Here is a 16,323-nt window from a genome sequence, read left to right as displayed (position 1 = left end):
ATCATAGAAAGACTCTAAGCTTCAATAACCTTAATGGAAATAATTTAATCATCATCACAGAGGTGTTCAGACCTTCCCAATCAGATTTGGTAAATGATTTAAGAAATGTAAAGAAGAGGAGGTTGGTACCTTACAAAATATGACAAATACAATAATTCTAACTTTTCTTTACTTTGACAACAGTTCACCATTGCATTTGTCTCCATAAGACTTTCATACCAGTACAGGCCTTGATCTTCCTTTTTAAAATAAGAGATCTGCAGGGAATGATTGTGCATAACTCTCTTTCCTCGCTTATCTTGAAAAGATATCTGGATTTCTTTTACTGTATTCGTACCTGCTGAAACATCAGTATTCTGTTATATATGAATTCTATCCTTCCTAAAAGTGCATTCTGAATATGTAGCAATATCAGTGATGTGCTCAGTCCAAAAAATCTGTAAAAAAAAAATTAAGGCTTCTGCAGAAATAAAGCCACTGAGCAGACTGAAACAGGAACACTCCATCTGTGGTTTCAGTGTTGCTTATCTTCAAAACACAGACCAGAGACTGCATCACATCAGAACAACTAAGACAACTACGTTCACAAGGAAGTGGTCTGACAGCCATTGAAGTGTGACTTTATCGGGGCTTTCACCAACACCCTTTACTGAAGATGTTGCATGTATTCAATTTTGTGCTTTGGCATGGGTGTTAGAATATAGAATGTGTAAGAAGTGTAACTTCTCTTGTGAATTCTGTTTTTTTCTGTTGATTCATATTAGATAATTTATTAATTATTTGAATTAAAAAGTACTTGTGCTGTTAATATCCACCGCTCATTCTTACTTTACTTCATACAATGTTTTATAGATTCTCTGTAGTACCTGTGCTGGAGGTTTATTTGAATTTCCAGTTCCAAGCAATATTTACGTTCCCAGAAAAGAAGGCACAATGTTATTTGGAAAGTCCAACAATGGAAAGATTACTACTACATGAACAATACGAGTCAGATGTCAGGAACACAATCTTACTAATGCTTAAATGATTTCAATATTTTAGAGCTCTTTAATATTTTAGTGATGTGATTTTTGAATCATTTAATTTACACAAATCTCAAAATGGTATCACTTTGATCACTAATATGTAATTTTCTGTTCTTGTGGTCTGCAAAAGTCAGTCCGTCAGTGACACTGAATGTTAATCACTGCATCCGTGTCTGTTTGATGGTTCATTTGTTCGAAGTGTATTAAGTCATTAGTGAGTCCTGACTCCCAATATACTGCCACTTTTTATAGTTTATTGTGTGCAGAGATTGTTATTCAAAAAAGTCTATGGTGCAAAGGGAAGCTAGAAAACTCTGTGTTCATCTGTACTGGCAGATTTTGCATTTGTGTAATGTTTAATAGAAGAACAGATATGTATTTAGAAGAATGTATGAACAGATGTGTTTCTGTGACTTAACTCTAAGTTTACGAGAGTTGCTCAGGGGACTATAAATGTTTATGGCTTCCCCCACTGGGCAAATGGTCACGGCAGGAGTCACTCAGTGTGTTTGATATAGTTGGGTGAGGGGATCCTGTATTGCAGAGGTCACTAACAGGCGGACCGCGGTCCGGGTCCGGACCCAGAAGCCGTCCCGTACGGACCCGGACCTACAGCCAAAACAGAAGGTTATGATTCTATTTGTAATCAGCGCAGCTTCTGTAGTCTTTACGGTAGTGGTTTAGCGGATGAGAAACGCACAGACCAATTGCATGCGAGTTAAGCCATCCCACGTCATACCACTCAGCCAATCAAGTCTGTGCATTCCAGGCGGTAAACATTGCGACTCTACAGTGCAGACAGATGAGAGAGTTAGAGGCAAGTTACACATGAAAAGACGGTAGAAAGAAAAAGAAAGATAGAGATACAGGTAGAGAAAACAAAGGGAGAGATACAGAGGAGTGAGACGGAGAAAGAGAGAGATACAGAGGAGTGAGACGGAGAAAGGGAGAGAAACAGAGGAGTGAGACGGAGAAAGTGGAGAAACAGGAGTGAGCTGGAGAAAGTGGAGAAACAGGAGTGAGACGGAGAAAGTGGAGAAACAGGAGTGAGACGGAGAAAGTGGAGAAACAGGAGTGAGCTGGAGAAAGGGAGAGAAACAGAGGAGTGAGCTGGAGAAAGTGGAGAAACAGGAGTGAGACGGAGAAAGTGGAGAAACAGGAGTGAGACGGATAAAGTTGAGAAACAGGAGTGAGACGGAGAAAGTGGAGAAACAGGAGTGAGACGGAGAAAGTTGAGAAACAGGAGTGAGACGGAGAAAGTGGAGAAACAGGAGTGAGACGGAGAAAGTTGAGAAACAGGAGTGAGACGGAGAAAGGGAGAGAAACAGACGAACAAAGTGGGGGAGTGGGATATAAGAGGGGAAGAAAGTGATTCTAAAACTGTTCAATTGTTAAGATGTGTTGAGATTTATTATCTGTAAAATTGGTGGAGACTTTTGAGTCAAGATGTGAAACAGAAAAAGGGAAATTCAAGCTTTTGCTCCCTTTATTTTATTTTTCTGAAGTTAAGCCCTTTATGTGAACATGCACAATTTTCACATTTTATTTATTTTCTCTTATTTTGAAATGCAGCCCTACTTTTATTTAGTTAATGAGAGAACATTATACATATCTGCAATCATACATATATGTTCAGTTCTATGTTACGTGACAATAAATATTGTCAAAAAGTTTTTGAATCGTACTGAATTCATTTGATTTGACAGTCAGGTATTTAGTACATGCAGATGTTGATAGAACTACTAGGCTACTTAAATATATATCACACTAAATAGTTAGACATTATGATCTTCCGGAACTTTGCTTCAAGAAATTTTCTCTAACTGGACCTCTTTACATTTTAGTTGAATACCCCTGCTGTATTGTATACAGGACTGGGGTCTTTTATCTTGTCACACCAGAAGTCACACCAGGGGTTTGGGACAGATGGAGACAGGATGTCTGACAATGTATAATTGTGTATGATTAAAGAGAAATTGCCACCACACATCCTACCTGGATAATCTGCAAAAAATATGTTATTGTCATTGTTTATCTTAGAATGAAACTGAATTTGTTTTATTATTATAATTGTTTATATGCAGGAAGGCTATCAAAATCAGATTATGTAACTAACCTGTTAATAATCCTTATATTATGATTTACTCATAATCTGTCATCCTATACTTATTCGCCGGGATGATATCTTTATTATCTGTCGAATATTTCTGAAGACATATCTTTACAATATGTCCAGTATTTCTGAAGACACATCTTAAATGTCTGTCGAGTATTTCTGAAGACAGCTGTGCCATCGGGGAGATAACGATCTCCTTTGTTTATCCAACATTTAGGGAGAGATTGTTGTCCTCGTACCACGTGGCCCGCGGGTTCACTTCACTCCTGTAACAAGTGGGTCTCAAAGTCGTGTCATCAACAACATTGACGAAGTGGTTGGTCGAACTGTGTCCGGTGTGACCCGGAAAAGAATAAACAACAACAGATTCTCTGATTTGTCACGAGAGAGAGAGAGAGAGAGAGAGAGAGAGAGAGAGAGATATGTTTGCCCTGCAGACTCCTCCTCTCACCATCCTAAATCCTCGCACTTAAATAACATCAGATTGAAGAGTTTCTCCTGCACCAGGAGTTTCTCCTCCTCCTCAGTATGGACTTCACCGGGGCTCTCGTGACTTGGCCCCGCATGCATCACTTGTTCGCTGTGCTCTGTCTGGTCACTGTTGTTTATAAACTCAGTCTCCTGTTGGCGAAGAGAAAAGCTGCGTTCAGAAACACCGAGTGTTTCCCCGGACCCCCGGGACACTGGCTGTTCGGACACGTCCTTCAGGTAAAGCATTCTGCAGCCTCTGTAACTCAGCTGTTAGACAGCACCCTGCACTGGGACCAGTTCATGGATGAGCCATCATCATTAACAGTGGTGGAATATCACCACACATTTATGTTGTGATGTTCATCCACACCTCAAGTGTCAGTATTCCAGTGTTTGCATTAATACTTTCACTCCACTATATTTCACTGGTACTGGTACTGCACTATATTTATCTGACATTTGTTAGCATTATTTCAACTTACATGTTATTTAAGTGAATGAAATAATATTGTGTTCACTAAAACATTATATTGATCAATAACATAATGATGTGGTGACATAATATTAAAGTAAATACCTTCACCTTTATTATGTGTACTTATTCATACTTGGCACATTTAGCTAATAATAGTCAAGTTCAGTCCTGCACACGAGAGACACACAGTTGGTAAACATCATGACTCAAGCATAAGAAACACTCGTTCATAGAGGACGGGCAAACTGTGCAGGTTAATGTTTTATGTTTCACATGTTTGGATTGTTCTTTCAGTTTAAACAAGATGGCACAGACTTTGACAAGTTGCTGGGGTGGGCCCAGCAGTACCCGTATGCTTTCCCACTGTGGTTTGGTCCCTTTACTTGTTTCGTCAATATTCACCACCCAGATTATGTAAAAACCATTCTGACATCAACAGGTGTGTTAGCTTTTGTTCTTTTTTTTATGATAAATCCTTATAACAGTGTGGTCAAATGTGCTTTCATATGCAATACAATGAAGAAAAACAAAAGGGTCAAAGTAACAAAACCTCTGTGTGTTTGTTTCCTAACAGAACCAAAAGATGATGTGGCGTACAGGTTTATCAAGACTTGGATTGGTAAGACTATTTCTTGTCTGTGTGTTTCATCATTACAGGTTGTTGTTTTTAGATTGTAATTCACATGCACATATTCTGTCTGTTTCAGGGGATGGTTTATTGGTGTCAAAGGGTCAGAAGTGGTTTCGCCATAGACGGCTCTTGACGCCAGGTTTCCATTATGATGTCTTGAAACAATACGTAAAATTGATGTCAGATTCTGCTATAATTATGTTGGTATGTAAATCACAATGCATACAAGGTTAATAAAACTCAAAGTATTGAAGTAGCAATTAAAGTACAGCAAGAGGAGGCTTTCTTGAATCAAAGTAAAGGAATAGTTCACAGAAAAATGAAAATTCACTCATTATCTACTCACCACCTGGGGCGTGCACACATAGACATCAGAGGGGGCTTCAAATATAAATGTCGAGGCTTGGATGACATCACAGGAGCAGGATGTGGTTTTTTACATCTGAGGAGGAGGTCCTGTTTACTTCAATTGTATTTGGTTTACCTCTCAAACACTTCACACACACCTCCATTGGCACAGTGATGAGTAGATAATGAGTATCTAAATTTTGCGGTGAACTATCCCTTTAATGAGTCTGTTGGAGTTTTTCTCCATCTCCTGCGGCGAAGTCACATCTGTTCTCTTACTGTTGCCAGGACAAATGGGAAAGTTATGGAGACACCAACAAGTCCTTTGAACTGTTTGAACATGTGAGCCTTATGACACTGGACAGCATCCTGAAATGTGCATTCAGCCACAGCAGCAACTGTCAGACCGAGGGGTGAGTCCATAAAAACTGTCCTTCCACCATTCACAGTCTCAATTCGATGTTCTCATTTCTTTACTTCCTCAGCTGTCTTATTCATGTGTGGAAGAAATAAAGCTGTTAATATTTGTCCACATTTTCATTTCAGTGGAACAAATGCGTACATCAAAGCCGTGTATGAACTCAGTGATCTGGTCAACCTGCGGTTCAGGACGTTTCCATACCACAACGACCTCATTTTCTACCTCAGTCCACACGGCTTTAGATTCAGGAAAGCGTGCAGGGTTGCTCACAGTCATACAGGTAAGCTCTGCTGCTGCACACATCATTTGATGAATGATCATCAGAAACAACTCACACATATCAATGGTACTCAGGGACGTGCACAGACATTTTGGGGGGCAGGGGCACAAGTGAGAGAAAGGGCACTTCTCATAATGATTTATAAAAAAAAAAAAAATTGAAACCAAAATATTTGTATAGTATAACATCTCTGACTAGCTTAACAATTTATTTTAATACCCTCACACAATTGTTAAATACTCAACAGCAGGACAATTAATAGTTATTAGATGATGAGCCTACAATCAAAATTATGCAGTTTAAGGCAGGACACTACAGGCAAAAACATTGCTTTTTCATGCACTGGTCAACTTCCGGGGCGTCGCTTCTTCTGCAACAATGAAGTTAAAACACTGCGCTGTGTCTTGACCCTCTTGGCCTGATGTGTCTCATAAACTCTCTAGAGAATCAAACAAACACAAAGTAAACGTCAGCACTGTACGTGTCCTAATAACTTGTGATCAGTGTTTATTGTTAAAGTGTAAAGTGAGCGCAGGTCAAAGAGGGAGTGAGGAGGAAGCAGACTCCGACAGAGACTCAGACAAAGCTAAAAACAACATGAATCGATTATGTTCTGTCTCTGCATCGATGCATCTAAGAATCAAGACATGTCCACACCTCTAGGTCTCTAGTGCTCTGATTATGATGCATTGTGCATAGCCAGATTGGGTCTGCAACTACTCATCCATTATCTTGTGCTTTTAAGAGGATGTCATAAGAAAGAGAAAAGAAGCACTGAAGGAAGAGAAGGAGCTGGACCGGATACAGGCCAAGAGAAACTTGGACTTCCTGGACATCCTTCTCTGTGCAAGAGTATGTTTTATGATATAAGGCTCCAACCTGTGATTTTACAAAATTACACGTTATCTCAATAATAACAATATTAATTAAAACAATATTATTGTTATTTATTCATTTTTGTATTATTGTTGTTGATTATTATTTTAAACTGTATTTATATAGCACTTTTCATAGCATAAAATGCAGCTTAAGTTTCCATCCAAATGTTGGGGAAATGTTTAATGAAATTTTATTTCCATCAATTATTTAAAGATCCTTCGTGATATGCAGCAGACTAGCCAGTGGCACAACTGTAACTCAGCATGACATACTCATCTTTTTTCACTCACAGTTAGAAAGCATACTTCCCTCAGCCATCATTAACCCCACCTTTGACCTGGTGAAGGTGTAAACAGACGTGTTATCTCCCTGACTTCCATTACCCAACACCAACCAACCTCACTGCCTTTTCTTGTGCTTTTATTATGAGGTCATGGTGCTTTACAAGTAAACCAGATACTGTCTATTTCTATTAGCTGTCATAGTAGTAGCAGTGGCAAATGTGTTATTTTTGTATTTTTATCGCACCTTTAGGACGAGAGTCAGCAGGGTCTGTCAGATGAAGATTTACGAGCAGAAGTGGACACCTTCATGTTCGAGGGCCATGACACCACAAGCAGCGGCCTCGCTTTCATCCTCTACTGTCTTTCCTGCAACCCAGAACACCAGCAGAAGTGCAGGGACGAGATCACGGAGGTCCTGCAAGGCAAGGACACCATAGAGTGGTAAGCTTGTTTACTGAAAACACTGGCATGTGCAGTGAAAGGCAATCTGTGCTGGATTGGGCGAGTGCTAACATTGTATTTTATTGTATTTTTAGGGATGATCTTAATAAAATTCCATACACTACAATGTGCATAAAAGAATCCCTTCGTCTTTACCCTCCTGTACCGGGAATGGCCAGACAACTCACCAAACCCATGACCTTTTGTGATGGGAGGACTTTGCCTGAAGGTCTGTGGTGCATTCATGTCGGTAGTTACAAGTAGAGAACATGATGGTGTCTCAGTTAACAGTTTTGTTTTAAAGTTAAACATTAATAGATAAGATGGCAAACTGTAACCTGGAACTGGAACCTTTACCCTACTGGTTAAAGCTAGAATATTAACTTTTATAGGTATCATTTTAGTTTTATGCATTCGTTCTTCAGCGCATACAAACTGTTATAACATAATATATTGTCCGATCCATGCATATTCCTCAATTAAAATACCCCTATTTTTTTCATGTTGGTAGGTTGTCTTGTTGGAACAAGTGTCTATGGGATTCACATGAATGCAACCGTCTGGGAAAACCCTTATGTAAGTCAAGATCATTAGAGAAGAATTATGATCCCTCTTTACTGTACACATAACATGTTAAATAATTGAAGAGCAAACTGGTGATTTTCTAAGAGACCAGAGGCCGTGTTCAGGCCCTGCATCAGAACGTGTCTCCTTATACGTCTGAAGTGGAAGTTTCACACTGGCTCATGCGAGTTGTCGTGGTTTAGTCACTCAGTGTATAACTTGATGTAATTGATTTTTTTTTTACCACAAGGTCACACTGATCTGCTTTTTTAACTGGAGTGCCAGTGGCGTCATGTCATATCCTCGTGACTCTTGTAAAAATTAACAAAGTGCCTTACTTACATAAAAACATGACAAATAGTAAAAGACACAGAGGAGAAAAGGTAACACAGGAAATTAGCAAGACAACTATAACAGGGGGAAAATACATTAATGACAAATATTACTGCATGACCAAATAAGAAAATGGACATAAATGTGTGATTTATGCCACACTGATGTTTGTTTTATCCTTCTTTCATCATCATAGGTCTTTGACCCACTGCGCTTCCTACCAGAGAATGTCTCCAGAAGGTCACCTCACGCATTCGTGCCCTTCTCAGCTGGGTCAAGGTTTGTCCACACATGAGCTTGGCAGGGAGGTTTTCAGTCTACAGCTGTCATAATACTCAGTTCAGGATGTGTAGCCTCACACTTGCCTTCTTTTCGCACACACAATAAAAAGCCAGGTAAATCAGGTAAGATTGAGGGTTAGTGTATTCCAGGATTGATCTAATTTGAAAAAGTCCAGAAACCCCAAAAGAAAATATCAGTTTTATTCCTCAGAGTAGGATATCAAGCTTAAAAAAAGACTGATGAATATGAGACTTCAGTTCAGATTGTGTGTGTGTCTCTCCTCATGTTGCCATGGGAGCAATGGAATTGTTTGTACCATGGTAACTTGACCCAAAGCGGCCGTGTTACATGTTACTTGGGGACATGGAGGCTTTATGAAAAAAACAAAAGAGCCAGGAATGCAAATGAGTTTGAGGCACTTCAGGAGCAGTGTTTTCTCTGCTGCAGGCTTTGGCCTCTGTATTGTAGCAGAATGTTCACATGCAAAAAAGACACTTAAAATAATTCTTTAGGCTCATTCATGCTCTACTGAAAAAGCAACAGGTTTTAGGTGCAAAAATGTTTCAGTTTGGTTAATCGAAAAAACCAACCAGCTGAATGCACCAAGATTACTTCAGAGATAGTATCTTCACACAGAGAACCAAGGTTACAACATAACCAAGAGATGACAACATACCACAAACACAGAACAAGATTCAAAACAGTGGTCAAGTGTAATTTCCCAACAAAACTGATGACTTCACCGCAGAGCTATTTGTTAAGGTGTTTCTATAATTCACTCCCTTGCACTTACTGGTATTATGTCTGCACACGTGAAATGAGATTTCCCCAAATAAAATTGTTGTTTCACCATTGTACGTTTTCCTCCAACAGAAACTGCATCGGTCAGAACTTCGCCATGAACGAGATGAAAGTGGCGACAGCCCTGACACTGAGGAGATATCAGCTGACAGAGGACCCCACTTGCAAACCCAAAATAATTCCCCGACTGGTGCTGCGCTCACTCAATGGCATCCACATTAAAATCAAACCTGTAGTATAGATACTTGTTTTGAAAATGGATTGAGAAATAACACGTTCCTTTCTGCTTTTTAATCGTGGGCGATAGTTGATTTAAAGCCAGGTCAAACTAATGAAAAGTGTACTTATATTTTGTTTGCCTTTTTGCGTGTTATGGTTTGAGTATTGTAGTGTGAACGTTTAATTTGGATTATTTCTATTAACAGTAAACTGTCACCTTTTGAAGCTAATACTAAGACTGAGAGACAGTTTCCCCTGAAGTACTTTGAACCATACCCAGAGTACTTATGAGACATTTGTATAACTCCAGAATTAAATGTCATCATCCAGGACGTGGTATCTTATGTTGATCTTATTGACTTGCTTCTGTTGTTTGCTTTGTACACACGTGCAACTCCTGAAGATGCGGCTTGTCAAAGTACTTTCCCTTAGACAAATTTTCATCAGGTATATCAGAATACAGGCAATTCATATCGGAGCAAGTACAAGGCAACAGCTTAAAACACCGTAGAGGTTATGAGTCAAAAGTAAGTCATTTCTTTATTTACAGTCATATGATTACAAAATCCACAGGCCCACAATGACAAAAAAAGTCACCAGCAGTTTGAAAAAATGAAACACTGTCTTTTTATCTCCAATATTCAGTCTTTCATTTATTTGAAGATCCTGCGAAACAGCCACTTTATTATGAGGGAAAGCAGTGCATTTCTATGGGCGACCACCTGCCGGTTCTTTTAACTCTGACCAACCTTTTTTACATAACTACGAGCCAAGTTTACACTAAACATGATCCCTCGTGGTCAAACAACCAGCACTGTCCTTCCTATCTTTGAACCAGGGCGTGGTCATTGTTTGGTTTTTCCTCAAAATCCTGGCTCCTCACCTCTGCTCCTCATGTGTAAACTGTTGAGTGTCATATACCTGCCATTAACTGGTTGGGGACACTAGCAGGGATTACCTGAGAGCTCTTTTTACAAGATAATTGCCTTGATAGCCCATTTAAAACCCTCTCTTTCCTCCAAGAGGAAATACAAAGAGTATCAAGGAGGCATTGTTAAAATGAAAGCCATATACTAGGTGTGATTACCATTACTCCTCTCCACCTTTCAATAATAGCAAAAAACAACTAAAAGTGATTGCGCCATTTCATAGGATCGTATCTTGACTATAGACTACATGGTTTACTGTGTGTGTATTTAATGCCTATGACTTAGTTTGGCTCTGTAAAACAAAAATATTAACAGTATCTGCACCAGACTCTGTTGCATGTGAGAGATGCTAACATGCTACAATACCATTAAAACTTCCTACATCCAAACCTCTGTTCTTGCTATTTTGCCGCAAACTTGGTATTTGTTACTGTGGAGTCCATTATATTAGGTTGCTACTTAGTAACAGTTCAAATTAACACTCAAAGTAGAAAATAAAATAAAGAAGCGTCATGTATTTACAGAAGCTGGAAAAGTCGGCAACAAACAGTTAAAAAATATACAAGAAAAAATGTTTAAGGACACATGATCAACATCTGCAGAAGAACCCAAATTAATGACTAAAGGCTTTAAATAGCACTTTCATGGAACACAAGTCGGCTTCTTGTGGCTTCTAGGAAATATGCAAAACACTTCAGTCAGTCGTGATGGCCGAATAGATTGTGTGAGCGTCCTCACATTGTGTCAAAATAAAAAGCAGCCGTGTTTTCACAGAGACTGATTCCGTGTGTGGCGTCTTTGACTTTTCACAATAAAATATCTCATACAAAAGTACTTTTAAGCCATTTGTTTAATAGCATTATCAAAATATTGACGACGTGAAAAAACTGTTGAAATATGTTTAGTAGAAAAAAACTGTTCTTGACATCCATCACATCAAAAACATAACTTGTTGACCCACGATTTCCTTGTAGCCTGTCACTCACACGGGTATATTTCATTGCCAATCTGGTACTAAATGCTCACAGCCAAGTCTGTTGATTACGTCTTTTATATTTGTTCACAGTCACAAAGATTGAACTCTTCCTGCCAAAATATCAACTGCTGACTTAATAAAGTGGACGATGTCTTGAGACGCGGCAATATTAAATTGCGTGATTTCTTTCTGATGATAATGTGTAACACAACAAATTAATAAAAAAAGGGAAGCGAGTGACTCCACCTCTGCCAGGTCACAGTTCCTGGTGTAATACTGGTAACCTGAGAGTCAGCAGCTTTAACAAACTGGTTAGATGAGTAGTGAAGGGGTGGGTTTCTTGCCCGGCCAAGCTTCTTTGGCATATTTCTTTTTGCGTGGCTCGTTGTGGGTCTCTGGTAGATAGGGGGCTATAACAGGGGTGGGGTTGAGGGTGACAGGAGGCTGGGGAGCCTCTGGAGCCAGGTCCACCTCTGGTGCTGGATTAGGGAAGGGCAGGGGAAGCCCTCCCTGCATGGCAGCACCTCCCGGAGCTCCAGTTGGCTGGTTCTCATGACTAGTGGGAGGTAAGTCCCCGTATAGACCCCCGCCCAAGCTGTAGATGTGGATACGTTTTGAAGTCATGTCATCCAGACCCAAGGTGTTTTGGCCGTCCGATCGCCGTTTCTACAGCAATGATGACAGAGTATTAACTTTCAAAGTCACACAGTTAATGCAGTTCTTTGCTAAGTAACCCAACCCAACACTGATATGATGTATCCAGTCCACTCAGATTTCACAATTTTAATCAGGCATTTAAAAAAAAAAAAAAAAAAAAAAATACACAGGTTACCTTGATGGGGACGACGGCCGTCTGCACCATATTTCTAAAGCGTCCCACCGAGGGGTCAATATCCTCTGCAAATAGAAAACAGTGTTAATATTTTGTTATTAACATTTACTCTCACAAAAAGTAGAAATGCACATATCTGATCAGTGTAATAGTTTGGTTATGAATTTACACCATGAAGAGGCAACTCACTGCAAAAACAAATGAATCAATATCATTATGACTAAAAAGTCTGGAAAAATGTTTTCAATCGAAGAGTAAACTTGTTTTTAGAATAAAGTTAAATATTAACTGAAATGACAATCAATATCTAATTTCCTTTTGCATTACATGCTGTTAAACCTTCCCACGAGTCGTGTAAATGTTTCTTGTGCTATTTTGTTACTGTCTTTTATTTGTACCTGGATTAATGATGGCGTCCTCCTCACTGAAAGTAACTCTGGAGCTCCTCCGTTTCCTCTTAGGCCTCTGGATTTCAAGGTTTCCCTCTTCGATGGTTAGGAGCGAGATGCGCTTGTTGTGAGCTGTGTTGAACTCTGTCAGGTTCTGTCATTTTATTCATCAAAAGAAAATAAATTGCAATGTGGTATGACCAGGACATCTGTACTCTATAACAAAACACCAGTAAAGTGGACAGGAAAATAATAAGACGCATCATAAACATGACTACTCTTTATGCCTGTTGCCTATTTATCATTCATCTTACTTTAATAGTATATTCCCTAAATTTTCAACAATGCCTTATGCATTTAAACCACTCTGACAATCTACGATCTTTGAGAATGAAAATAAAATGCTATGTATTACACTTTAAAAATATATATAAAGGTCTCAAATAGAATTTTAACATTTAAATTTTATTAGAAGTCTTCCTAAAGCAGCAACTTGTGGTTTAAAAGGTGATAATCAAGAAATACCATGCAGATCTTTTCTTCGTCTTTGGTTTAGTTTATAGTATACAATGAGAATATTGTTACTATCATCAAGAAAATAAACATACCTCTAGCTCCGTCTCTTCTTCTGGAAGCCCAAGCAGCCCTTTTAGTTCCTCATCCTCTCCCGCCTTACTGTCCCCTGAACCAGCAGTGCCTTGGGTTTGGGGTTTCTCTCTGATGGTGTAGGTCCGCGTCGAGGCCCCGAAAGATATCGTAGAGTCTATGGGGACCTGCTGAGGCTTGTGTGCCTCTAGACGGATGTGTCCGAGGAAAGTACCGTGTGCTAAAATATAAAACGTGATTCAGTCCTGGTGTCAAAACATGTGCTGATGTCACACCAAGCATATGAGACGGAGCAGCAGTTTAAGATCAACCAATCAACTTGTATTTATCAAGTTTTTGATATAAAGTCTATCAGTCTGTCTATGATTCATTTTCTAAATTTAATTTAAGATTAGATAGGAGTTCCACGTTATATTAATTCGCAGATTATTTCCCCACAGGATTTATGAGCTGTGTGTAACCTGAGTGTCATATATTTACCGGAGCTTAATATCACAAAGTTGGATATCGGACATTTGATACTAATCCACTGTTAGCACATTTGGCCAGTGGAGCCAAAAGTGACAATTTGTGCCTCACTTATCACACAGCGCAAAAGAAAATAAACATATGCAACACAAGCAAAGTTTGATACCTAAAATATATAAAAACCTAATAATGTTTCCATGTGATAACCCAGAGCTGAGTGCGACAAACAGCCCAAACCTCAAATATATTAAATGTATACTTATATAAAAGAATAAAGCAGGTAAATTCAAATTAAAAAGCTGGAACTTTTTTTACTTAAAAATTACTCATCAATTGTCTGGTTTTCTGACTGCTGAATTACAATGAATAGAATTAAGATTGACTAATTGGTTCTACTATAATTTATGTGACCTGTAGAGAAAAGAAGTATTGTTAGCAAGTCAGTTGTATTACTCTATCAGCCCTTTGCACGTATGTCAAACTCTTCCAGACAATGATCCTAAACATGAAATGAATATACACAGTGGGTGTGTCTGTGAATAGTGTCTTACTGCTGTTGAGGTCTATGAGAAAGACCCTTTTCAGGTGTTTGTGGTAGACCAGGGCAGCGTGGACACGTGAGCAGGACTGGTGGTCGATGGTGAAGTCACACCAGTCGGGGTTCCTCCCAAACAGGTAGTACTTCTTTTCATCAATAATGAGTTTCTGCGGGGACAGATGTGTAGCGTCACAGTCGGAGCAGCAGCCGGTGGAAAGTGTCTGTAAACAATCTGCAGTGTGTCTCTGTGCCTCTGATTCATAACTCAACAGTGATGCTCCCCACTGCCAAGCTTAAATCTCAGGGCTGAGGTTGCTCTGGCACCGTTTGAAACCCATGCAGCCACACATGACCCAATCCCAGAGTGGGACTGCGTCGACTGTCAGGCTTGTATCTGGTGCATTCACTGACTCACGCATTGACACAACCAATAAGTGATGGTTAATGAGCATTTCCAAGCTTCCACTCACTTCTATCAGTTTGTCTCCCTTCATCACGTCTAGATGGAGCCCTTGAGGAGCCTTCCCTGCCCTGGAGGGAAACAGATAGGGGACGGTTTAAACATTTAAAACACCCTGGACTACATGCATGGCTGAAACACATGTGATTAATTGATACAGTAGCTCTGTAACAGCTCGCACCACAACCTCTCTCTAACATGTTACATCTACTGCATTAGTGCCACACACCAAGGGAAGGGGTATAAGGTTAGATTGAATATTAAGGTATCGTGTCCTGGTCACGTGAACCTTCCTGTACATGCACCTTCTTGCATAAAATAAACGCCATTAATACATTAATTCCAGCGTTACTGAGTTAGCTCGTTAGCTTGCGCAGATGCTAACGCTAGCTGCACTGGCCACAAGCTTCTCTGCAAACGAAGGAGACAAGAATAAATTCCCGAGCGTAGTTTAGCCTGTTCGCATCAAACCGTTCGCCACGAACACACCGCCGCCACTTCAACACGTGCGTTTCCTCACCATGTCGGACAATCAAAAGGAGGGGGACTACTCTCTGTGCTTATTTTAGTCGCCATCTTGCCTCATCTTCGCGGAGCCGCGCGGCATGACGGGAAAAACGTCCCCGTGGCATGACGGGAGTTGGAGTTTTGGAGCTCGAAAAGCACTTCGCGGCCAAGTTAGACCCAATTGGACCCAAACTGTTGTTGTGTTGTTATCAATGTGCGAAATGTAACGTGAGACGGAACCAAAATGTGAATGAGTGAAGGAAGTTACAAAGAACAAGAACAGATGTCAGTTCCCCCGAGAACCACTAGAGGACCTCAGATTGCTAATTAGCTGCGTGCAGAAGAAGCAAGGTCATCAAATACATCTCATTTGTGCTGTTACAGTTGTGAACAAATATAAATATTGTGTATTCTATTTGACTTGTTATCATCTCTATAGCATTAAAATGTGTCCTTAATTATTTCCTTTTTCTGAATTTTTGCATACTTTTAGTTTTGTACGATGAAATGACATTGTAATTTCTGTCATAAGAAAGGTTAAAACATTTTTTTTTAAAGTCTGGGAACTCTTTATATTGTAAGGGCCATGCACCAGAGCCATTCCCTCTACGTGAGTTCTGTCAACCTGTGGTTTGATAAGTCAAGAGATCAAACTGGATCACAGAGAAAGAAGTAGACTCAAGAAGTTCAGGCCCATCTTTGAGCATGTTGCAGGGTTCATTTGGAAAGTGTTGTGGTTTTTTTACAGATGCTGTAGAGGCGCTGCCTCGTTGTGTCACTGAGGCGGGGGTAGGATTGTTCTGTAGCACAGATCCGCAGAGGGAAGTGAGGGGGTTCTAAGTTCATCTGAGTCAAGGCACTTTTAATGTGTGAAGGATGTCTCATAGGCTTTAAAAAGCAGTGAGGGAGTAAATGAATAAAATCACTTTTCCACAGAATTCAAGGAACCATTTTCTGACTTGGCTGGAAGATCTGCATCCACACAGTCTGAAATCAAACATTAATGTTGTGTTTTGGCATCTGTGTGACAGACTGAGGGAGCTTTTCT

General features: G+C 39.8%; 2 protein-coding genes and 1 non-coding gene across 4 annotated transcripts; 1 reads left to right on the top strand and 2 right to left on the bottom strand.

The window, feature by feature from the left end:
- The first annotated feature begins 3,516 nt into the window (after positions 1 to 3,516).
- Positions 3,517 to 9,876, top strand: LOC117776540 (cytochrome P450 4B1). 2 transcript variants are annotated; one of them, XM_034610527.1, is made up of 13 exons: positions 3,517 to 3,849; positions 4,382 to 4,526; positions 4,662 to 4,706; positions 4,795 to 4,922; positions 5,355 to 5,479; positions 5,613 to 5,767; positions 6,513 to 6,619; positions 7,181 to 7,371; positions 7,467 to 7,600; positions 7,883 to 7,947; positions 8,465 to 8,547; positions 9,424 to 9,616; positions 9,675 to 9,876. In XM_034610527.1, the coding sequence occupies exons 1-12, from the start codon at positions 3,670 to 3,672 to the stop codon at positions 9,590 to 9,592; spliced, it is 1,527 nt and encodes a 508-aa protein (XP_034466418.1). In that variant the 5' UTR covers positions 3,517 to 3,669; the 3' UTR covers positions 9,593 to 9,616; positions 9,675 to 9,876. The 2 variants fall into 2 exon arrangements, with proteins under 2 accessions (XP_034466418.1, XP_034466419.1); XM_034610528.1 differs by having other exon boundaries at positions 3,525 to 3,849; positions 9,424 to 9,876.
- Positions 9,877 to 10,084: 208 nt separating this feature from the next.
- On the bottom strand, positions 10,085 to 15,400 carry ppp1r8b (protein phosphatase 1, regulatory subunit 8b). Its single transcript, XM_034610529.1, has 7 exons — positions 15,289 to 15,400; positions 14,779 to 14,839; positions 14,322 to 14,475; positions 13,305 to 13,522; positions 12,706 to 12,850; positions 12,308 to 12,372; positions 10,085 to 12,141 (listed from the first exon to the last, which is right to left on the bottom strand). Exons 1-7 carry the CDS (start codon positions 15,342 to 15,344, stop codon positions 11,788 to 11,790), a joined length of 1,053 nt encoding a protein of 350 aa, XP_034466420.1. The 5' UTR covers positions 15,345 to 15,400; the 3' UTR covers positions 10,085 to 11,787.
- Positions 14,552 to 14,711, bottom strand: LOC117777558. The gene has a single exon (XR_004616636.1).
- Positions 15,401 to 16,323: the final 923 nt, after the last annotated feature.

Source organism: Hippoglossus hippoglossus, chromosome 16 (assembly GCF_009819705.1).
Source record: "Hippoglossus hippoglossus isolate fHipHip1 chromosome 16, fHipHip1.pri, whole genome shotgun sequence".
In the NCBI taxonomy this organism is placed as follows: Eukaryota; Metazoa; Chordata; class Actinopteri; order Pleuronectiformes; family Pleuronectidae; genus Hippoglossus; species Hippoglossus hippoglossus.
This window is presented reverse-complemented; position numbering and strand designations above follow the sequence as displayed.

Excerpts from the sequence above, each read along its gene's own strand:
- LOC117776540 (XM_034610527.1), top strand. The coding sequence starts at position 3,670 with ATGGACTTCACCGGGGCTCTCGTGACTTGGCCCCGCATGCATCACTTG. Across the intron at positions 4,923-5,354 it reads ATTCTGCTATAATTATGTTG|GACAAATGGGAAAGTTATGG; the intron begins GTATGTAAATCA and ends TACTGTTGCCAG. Across the intron at positions 5,480-5,612 it reads AGCAACTGTCAGACCGAGGG|TGGAACAAATGCGTACATCA; the intron begins GTGAGTCCATAA and ends TTTTCATTTCAG.
- ppp1r8b (XM_034610529.1), bottom strand. The coding sequence starts at position 15,344 with ATGGCGACTAAAATAAGCACAGAGAGTAGTCCCCCTCCTTTTGATTGT. Across the intron at positions 12,851-13,304 it reads AAGAAGAGACGGAGCTAGAG|AACCTGACAGAGTTCAACAC; the intron begins GTATGTTTATTT and ends ATAAAATGACAG. Across the intron at positions 12,142-12,307 it reads CGGCCGTCGTCCCCATCAAG|AAACGGCGATCGGACGGCCA; the intron begins GTAACCTGTGTA and ends TCATTGCTGTAG.